Raw genomic sequence first — 9,671 nt, 5'->3', positions numbered from 1 at the left:
GTTTTTTATGGAACCATAAAAAGCAAATATCCCCAAAATTATTCCTCCATTGCTTCAAGTGTGCTTTTGTCCAGAAAAAGTACAGTTGTTTTGTACCGGACAACCAAATAGTGTGTTTCAAATGACTAGTGATAATCAGACATGAGTTCTTGGTAACTAACTCCAACAAATGCAACTAAATTAATTAAAAGAAAACTGACCTCCAGCAATGGCCGTCTTCCCTTGTGCTGATACGGTTACCGACGTCGTGGCAACCACGAACTTCACGCCTGGAAACATGATAACAACATACAGTATAAATGACTAAGACATTAAACCATTTACGTGTATGACAATTACAACATGAAAATATAATGAATCGGTCCATGAGGTGAAAGTGATAGGCGCAGTGTGACCTTTGTCATCAACAGGGTAGTAGAAGAAACTCCCAGGTGGATTCTCCACAGCCAGTCGGTACCACAATGGGAAGTGGTCTATAGTGAACAGGTTTTCCTTGTCTGAAGGGGTCAGGAACTTTCTGTGACATGAAAATTACGTTTCATCGTGATGTTTAGTTCGAGCGGTTGGGTGATCACCGCAGGAAGTGTTCTCACTTGGCAACACGCGCCTCTGTGCCGGCGTATCTCATGACCCTCATCAGGCCAGCACGTGTACCCAGAAAGGCTGCCTCCATGCCGGGCTCCACTCTGCACATACACACACACGCACACAAATACACCATGACAATCAAATCTAGGCAATGTGTGTGCTCTGTTGTGTGTTTTGTCGAATGTTGGAAACATTTTATTGAGTGTGATAACTCACGCGCACACATGCATTTAAACACAAACAATCAAACAAGGTAGGAGAGAATGGGTTGGTCATCACATTTACAATTTAATGTATAACGTCCCATCAAAGACATGTTGTTACTTGTTAATGAACCCTTTCATGCAAAAACTATGACTCTTATTTGTTGTTGTTGTTGTTGTTGCTCTTTTGCTTTAATTTTGCTTTTATTAACATTGTACTAATTTATATATTTATAACTATATAAAAATATAACAAATACAATAATTATTAATGATTAAAATGTTTTTTTTAATTCTTACTAATACATACTTTTTGTTAGTGATAAAATATTGTCACTTGGTCTATAAAGGATTAAAATTTATAATTGCATATACCTGTATATACATATACTAATATACATATATATACAAGGTGACCCAAAAAAACAGTTTACACTCAGCTGACTGCTTGTTTAAAAGCCATTGAAACATATTTAAATAGGTTGTCATGGTTAAGTGATACATTAAAGAGCATATGACACGAGAAAAAAAGTCTTAAATGGCATTATTATGTGAATTAGAATCATATCAACCAGTCGAGGGGAACTATTCACAACGAGGAAAACGCGACGAAGAGAGCGGCAAAATGTCATTGTTTCTGTCTCTTTAATTCAATATTTTTACAGGATATTCTTTTTCTCCAAGTATTTTCCCCAATTGCTAAATAAATGGCATGGTCATGACAAATAACAAGCCACGTTTACATGCTGACTTTTATTCATACCGATTCAAATCATTCCGAATGGAAATTTCACATCAGCTGTTTACATGTCACTTCATCTATTCCGATCCAGCGTTTACATGTGTCTGCCTTTATTCCGAAAGGACGTTTGACAACTGCCGCCTGACATGCGCAGATTAATCAAAACAAAGCGTCACGTTGCAAAACATGGAGATCGATCGTCAGATCAGCTGCTGTTTTAACTTTTCGAGTGGAAACAAAACTTCAGAATGATACGCCGTTCATTTAAAAAGTTGTGTGGGTGCGCTGTGCGTGTGCTTGGAAGCCATGTCACCAAGTGACGTCACCACGTCAGTACGGAGCATGCGCAGAAAGAACGCAACCAGACATCATTCCGCTTCCCTGTTTACATGATATAATTTTACTTGTAATTGGTTTGGGAAAAGGAATATTCCACCCCTGTGAATCGGTATGAAATTCCATTCGGTTTGGGCCTGTTCATTCCGAATGAGGTGTTTATATGGAACACATTTATTCGGTTTGAACAAATATTCCGATTGTAATTGGAATATTTGGCTCCATGTAAACGTGGCAACAGCCTTGTGCTGAATGGAATATGAAATAATAAAAATGCATTCATTCAGGACATGGCAAAATTACTCCATAATGGTCAAAACTGTCGACTTCACCTTTACTGTTGCACCTCCCGAACGATATTTTATGACATCTAAATCGGACATATGTCATTTCCCTTCCCCGGCTTCGGAGAATGTAAACAAACCAGAAGGCGTGACAGCTAGCCGACATGCTAACCCGAACCGAGTGATGTTTCAAAGTCTTCGAAGCGGAAAATCACACATAACTATCCTGGATTATTTGACATGACGACCCGGTTGTCGATTGTCTTCGCGGATCGGTGGAGAGCACTTTACAGTTCGTTCCCCGGAGGAGGGTGGCTGGAGTTGTTGTGCAGCTAACGTGCTGCTGCTAATGAGCATTAGGAGAGCTTTTTACATGCCTATCAATGATCAAACGTAAGTAGTCCTTCATTTAAAGGAAGTTTGTAGTGTTTACTTTGTAATCGCTGTATTCGTATTTGACATAATACAAAACAAGATGTTTACTCACTTCCTCGTAAGTCCAATGGTCCCACAGTAAATATCCACGGTGAATGGGAACCTTTTGAAACTCCAAAAAGGCGCATACGCCTCTCCCTCATACAGAATGATTTTTCTGCAGCCGTTTGGCTGGCGTGATGCAAAAAATAAACGTATTAATCCGCAAAATCAGCTGAATCCTTCGTCCTCATACACAACAGTACACTGTAGCGGGAAGAGGCCGTCTTCTACCGTACACGTCACAGCGCCCTCCTCCTCAATGCAAGACCGAAGCCGGAAGTCACTCATTTTCATGGCGCGGGATTCAAAAAACTAAATAAAAATAGCGATCGCTTCCACACACATCCAAGCGGCCCATATCATTCAGGGGCATAAAATACCGCGTGTATTATGAAGTAAACATGCTTTTTCGTGTCACAGGCACTTTAAGGTCACTCAATGCAGCTGGTAATCTCTCGTCTCTACAATTCCTGTGCTTCTGCTGAAAATGAAGAAAACTTTAGCTGTACCGTACCCGAATTGCTGCGTGCCGGTCTGACACCTACTGAGATTGCAGCAAATCTTGAGAATATCCAGATGTGCAGTCTACAAAGTTAAAAAGAAGCTGAAAAATACTGGAACAGCCTCACGAAAACCTGGGTCTGGAAGTGCCGATCTGTGCGGACCAAAAAGTTGATTGACAAGGTGATATGTGGCCACCCCAGACTCCAGAGCTCAATCCCCTGGATTATAGCATATGGGCAACTGTGGAGGACAGTGCCTGTAAGAAGCCACAAACTTCTGTGGCAGCCTTGGAGAGGTCCATTGTTAGATCTTGGGAAAAGATGACAGCATCCTACATAAAGAAGACCTGTCAAGCGTTCCGCAGGCGCCTGGAGGCTGTTGTGACACTTAAGGGAGGACACGTTAAAAAATAGAGTGTACTGTACATGTTCTTTACAATAATGTATAATTTGTGATTCAACTCTAATTCTAAGCTGAATAAACATGGCATTTAAGTTGTATTATGGCAGTGTAAACTTTTTTTTGGGTCACCCTGTATATATATATATCTATATATATATCTATATATATATCTATATCTATATATATATATCTATATATATATCTATATATATATCTATATATATATATATCTATCTATATATATATATATATATATATATATATATATATATATATATATATATATAGATATAGATAGATATATATATATACAGTGCCTTGCAAAAGTATTCGGCCCCCTTGAACCTTGCAACCTTTTGCCACATTTCAGGCTTCAAACATAAAGATATAAAATTTTAATTTTTTGTCAAGAATCAACAACAAGTGGGACACAATCGTGAAGTGGAACAAAATTTATTGGATAATTTCAACTTTTTTAACAAATAAAAAACTGAAAAGTGGGGCGTGCAATATTATTCGGCCCCCTTGCGTTAATACTTTGTAGCGCCACCTTTTGCTCCAATTACAGCTGCAAGTCGCTTGGGGTATGTTTCTATCAGTTTTGCGCATCGAGAGACTGACATTCTTGCCCATTCTTCCTTGCAAAACAGCTCGAGCTCAGTGAGGTTGGATGGAGAGTGTTTGTGAACAGCAGTCTTCAGCTCTTTCCACAGATTCTCGATTGGATTCAGGTCTGGACTTTGACTTGGCCATTCTAACACCTGGATACGTTTATTTTTGAAACATTCCCTTGTAGATTTGGCTTTATGTTTTGGATCATTGTCCTGTTGGAAGATAAATCTCCATCCCAGTCTCAGGTATTGTGCAGATACCAACAGGTTTTCTTCCAGAATGTTCCTGTATTCGGCTGCATCCATCTTCCCGTCAATTTTAACCATCTTCCCTGTCCCTGCTGAAGAAAAGCAGGCCCAAACCATGATGCTGCCACCAACATGTTTGACAGTGGGGATGGTGTGTTCAGGGTGATGAGCTGTGTTGCTTTTACGCCAAACATATCGTTTTGCATTGTGGCCAAAAAGTTCAATTTTGGTTTCATCTGACCAGAGCACCTTCTTCCACATGTTTGGTGTGTCTCCCAGGTGGCTTGTGGCAAACTTTAAACAAGACTTTTTATGGATATCTTTGAGAAATGGCTTTCTTCTTGCCACTCTTCCATAAAGGCCAGATTTGTGCAGTGTACGACTGATTGTTGTCCTATGGACAGACTCTCCCACCTCAGCTGTAGATCTCTGCAGTTCACCTAGAGTGATCATGGGCCTCTTGGCTGCATCTCTGATCAGTTTTCTCCTTGTTTGAGAAGAAAGTTTGGAAGGACGGCCGGGTCTTGGTAGATTTGCAGTGGTCTGATGCTCCTTCCATTTCAATATGATGGCTTGCACAGTGCTCCTTGAGATGTTTAAAGCTTGGGAAATATTTTTGTATCCAAATCCGGCTTTAAACTTCTCCACAACAGTATCTCGGACCTGCCTGGTGTGTTCCTTGGTTTTCATAATGCTCTCTGCACTTTAAACAGAACCCTGAGACTATCACAGAGCAGGTGCATTTATACGGAGACTTGATTACACACAGGTGGATTCTATTTATCACCATCGGTCATTTAGGACAACATTGGATCATTCAGAGATCCTCACTGAACTTCTGGAGTGAGTTTGCTGCACTGAAAGTAAAGGGGCCGAATAATATTGCACGCCCCACTTTTCAGTTTTTTATTTGTTAAAAAAGTTTAAATTATCCAATAAATGTTGTTCCACTTCACGACTGTGTCCCACTTGTTGTTGATTCTTGACAAAAAAATTAAATTTCATATCTTTATGTTTGAAGCCTGAAATGTGGCGAAAGGTTGCAAGATTCAAGGGGGCCGAATACTTTTGCAAGGCACTGTATATACATATACAGACACACACACACACACACACATATATATATATATATATATATATATATATATATATATATATATATATATATATATATATATATATATATACATATATATATATATATGTATATATATATGTATATGGCAGACCTGCAGTCAGAACATCGTAACATTCCAAAACAAGACCCAGTAGTCATCACAACAGCAGACATCCAGACAAGACTGTCCAAAATGAAGAACTGGACAGCTCCAGGGCCCGACAAGATTCATGCCTACTGGCTTAAGAAGCTAACTGCACTCCATGAACGCCCAGCAGGAAAAATGAACCAGCTGCTGCTGAAGTCTGGGACCCACCCAGAGTGGCTAACCCAAGGTTGGACAGTCCTCATCATGAAGGACCCCCAGAAGGGAACAGTACCATCCAACTACTGGCCTATCACCTGCCTCAGCACCACATGGAAGCTCCTATCAGGCATTATCACGGCTAAAATGAGCAGGCAAATGGAGCAATACATGCACAGGGCATAGAAAGGGATTGGCAATAACACCAAGGGAGCCAAGCACCAGCTACTGGTGGACAGGCCAGTCGCCAGAGACTGCAAGGCCAGGAGCACCAACCTGTGCAGTGCCTGGATCGACAACAAGAAAGCCTATGACTCAATGCCACACACATGGATACTGGATTGCATGAAGCTGTATAACATCAACAGGACACGAGGACGCTCCAGAACTCAATGGGGCTGTGGAAGACAACTCTAGAAGCCAACTCAAAGCCAGTTGCACATGTGAGCATCAAATGCGGTATCTACCAAGGAGATGCTCTGTCACCCCTGCTGTTTTGCATAGGCCTAAACCCCCTCAGCCAGATCATCACCAAAAGTGGTTTCGGGTACCGGTTCTGAAGTGGAACAACCATCAGTCACCTCCTCTACATGGATGATATCAAGCTGTATGCCAAGAATGAGCATGACATCAACTCCCTGATTTACCTCACGAGAATGTACAGCAATGACACCGGGATGTCATTCGGACTACATAAGTGTGGGCGAATGGTATCCAGAAGAGGGAAGGTGATCTCAACTGAAGGGGTTGAACTACCTGAAGGCAACATAACTGATGTGCAGGACAGCTACAGATACCTGAGGATCCCACAGGCAAATGGGAACAATGAGGAAGCAACTAGGAGGTCTGCCACAACTAAATACTTACAGAGGGTGAGGCAGGTCCTCAAGAGTCAGCTGAATGGCAAGAATAAGATCCAGGCCATTAACAGCTATGCCCTACCAGTAATCAGATACCCTGCTGGCATCGTATCCTGGCTGCTGGAAGAGATGCAGGTTACCGACATCAAGACAAGGAAACTCCTTACAATGCACAGAGGGTTTCACCCTAAGTCCAGCATCCCGAGGCTCTACACAAAGCGGAAAGAGGGAGGCCGAGGACTAGTGAGCATCATAGCCACTATCCAGGAGGAAACTACATCCCTCCAAGAGTACATCATGAAAATGGCCCCCAGTGATGACCTGCTTGGTGAATGCTTCAGGCAACAGAGGCTCAGTAAGGAGGAGGACTATGAGGAGATATCATGGAAGGACAAGCCCCTGCATGGTGTCTACCACCGACAAATTGAGGGGGTAGCTGACATAGGGAAAACATACCAGTGGCTGGAAAAGACCGGACTGAAGGACAGCACGGAGGCACTGATCATGTCAGCGCAAGAACAGGCCCTAAACACAAGATCAGTAGAGGCCGGGGTCTATCACACCAGATAGGACCCAAGGTGCAGGCTATGCATAGAGGCCCCTGAGACAGTCCAGCACATCACAGCAGGGTGTGATGCTGGCAGGCAAGGCATACATGGAACGACATAACCAGGTAGCAGGCATAGTGTACAGGAACATCTGTGCCAAGTACGGACTGGAGACCCCGGAGTCAAGGTTGGCGACACCTCCAAAGGTGGTCGAGAACAACCGAGACAAGATCCTGTGGGACTTCCCGATCCAGACGGACAAACTGGTGATGGCCAACCTGCCTGACATAGTGGTGGTGGATAAACATCAGAAGACAGCAATAGTGACATATGTAGCAATCCCGAGCGATAGCAACATCAGGAAAAAAGAACACGAAAAGCTGGAGAAATATCAAGGGATGAAGGAAGAGTTGGAGAAAATGTGGGGAGTGAAGGCAATTGTGGTGCCAGTAGTGATCGGGACACTAGGGGCAGCAACCCCCAAGCTGGGTGCATGGCTCCAACAGATACCAGGAACAACGACCGACATCTCCGTTCAGAAGAGCGCAATCCTAGGGACAGCAAAGATCCTGCGCAGAACCTTCAAGCTCCCAGGCCTCTGGTAGAGGACCCGAGCTTGAGAGGAGAGACCATACCGCCCGGTCGAGCGAGACAACAATTTGTATATATGTATACATATATATATATATATATATATACATATATATATATATATATATATATACATATATATACATATATATATATATATATACACACACACATTTATATATACATATATATACATATATATATATACACACACACACACACACATATATATATATATATATATATATGTATATATATACACATATATATACACATATATATACATATATATATATATATATATATATATATATATATATATATATATATATATATATATATATATATATATATATATATATATATACATACAGTGGGGAGAACAAGTATTTGATACACTGCCAATGGGAAAGCCCATTGGCAAGGTATCAAATACAGTATATATATATATAATCTCTAGAAAATCTCGACCAGTCCTTGATGTTTGCGATTTCTGCATCGCGATCCTTGTTATTTTACCATGTTTCACCCATAAAATCCCAACGTAACGTGATGTGTGACTCTATCCCACTGTAAATACAATATAGCTTTTTTTGTTGACGCAATATTGCAAATTTCAATACTGATGCTGCGCAACATTGCCGCCCGGTGGCTATTGATAGCAAAACGTGTGTGACAACCAACCTTGTTCTCCCCTACACAAACGTGTACACACACACCCACCCCCACACACACGCACAAAGACACACACAAACCTGTCGTTGAGCACAATGGCGTTCCAGTACGCCTCCATTGGTGCCGTCACCACTGCGTCAAACAAGGTTTGCTGGAGCAGAACCTCGTCACCTTGACAACACACACAGGTGATGTCATCAGTTATGAAAATAAACATATAGCGTTCCACAAATATCTTGTCTGTAATAATGACATGGCATTATGTCGTAATGACTTACATTCCAGGTCAGGCTCCTTGCCCAGTAAGTAGCGTATAGCCGCCTGCAGTTGAGTGTATTTGCGGTGGGCGGGGTCAATGTCCGTCTCGCAATATGTCCTCAAGATGACGAACAGTAACAACAACAAAAAGAGTGAACACAAACAGGAACAATGAAATGCATATTTGATACCATTTAACGACCATCTAACATCAGGATTTTATATAATTATTTATGTTCATTCAGTCAAATCTCCCAGACGTACCACTCGGATGCGATACTGAGATCCGGAGAAGTCAAGTCATGGAGCCCTGCAGGCACAAAGTTCAAACTTCAATTAAAGCAGGAATGTGATAAAAACTGAATTGAAATCATTTACCGCTAGTCATTGTGGGTAATGCAGCCTACCTTCTTCCACAGACACATTTCCCACGAACATCAGCTTCCCGTGACCTTTGGTCAGCACCATGCCGAAGCTACACACATAAATACACACAAACCTTTGCCTCAATCATAAGACCTCTACAAACCATGAGCGATCTTTTACTTTCCATCTTAACCCGTTCAAACCTGAGCATGCTGCTGAAGGACATGATGCATGTCTTTAAATCAATAAATACAATGAATTTAGTTGCTATTGCCGCTTCTGGGAGATGATTGGCCGAAACTTTCCCCATTGAAATCAAATCATGAGGTTGAGTATGCGCTTAAAATGGCTGAGACAAAACGCAACTTCAAAAATGCAAACGTAAGTGCTCATTTGTCATCCAAAACAATGTAACATTAACACTAAGAATAACCAAAAAAAGCATGAAATATCCCCGACCAAAAAATTGCACTTTGTTCTGGTATTTGAGTAGAGTAAAAATCAGCAGATTTTTTTTGCCAAGCAGAAAAAATACGGGTTCGAAGGGGTTAAGAAA

At 41.4% G+C, this 9,671-nt stretch overlaps 1 protein-coding gene across 3 annotated transcripts in view; it reads right to left on the bottom strand.

Annotated features, from left to right (window-relative positions):
• LOC130915926 (voltage-dependent calcium channel subunit alpha-2/delta-4-like) overlaps window positions 1–9,671 on the bottom strand; it is a 95,664-nt gene that overhangs the window by 62,849 nt on the left and 23,144 nt on the right. For all 3 annotated transcript variants that reach the window (XM_057836174.1, XM_057836176.1, XM_057836175.1), the window contains 7 exons: window positions 9,157–9,224; window positions 9,014–9,059; window positions 8,770–8,867; window positions 8,572–8,662; window positions 594–686; window positions 396–517; window positions 201–269 (listed from right to left, as the gene is read on the bottom strand). In XM_057836174.1, the coding sequence (XP_057692157.1) occupies window positions 201–269; window positions 396–517; window positions 594–686; window positions 8,572–8,662; window positions 8,770–8,867; window positions 9,014–9,059; window positions 9,157–9,224 (587 nt within the window). The remainder of the gene's footprint in view (window positions 1–200; window positions 270–395; window positions 518–593; window positions 687–8,571; window positions 8,663–8,769; window positions 8,868–9,013; window positions 9,060–9,156; window positions 9,225–9,671) is intronic.

Source organism: Corythoichthys intestinalis, chromosome 5 (assembly GCF_030265065.1).
Source record: "Corythoichthys intestinalis isolate RoL2023-P3 chromosome 5, ASM3026506v1, whole genome shotgun sequence".
NCBI lineage: Eukaryota > Metazoa > Chordata > Actinopteri > Syngnathiformes > Syngnathidae > Corythoichthys > Corythoichthys intestinalis.
This window is presented reverse-complemented; position numbering and strand designations above follow the sequence as displayed.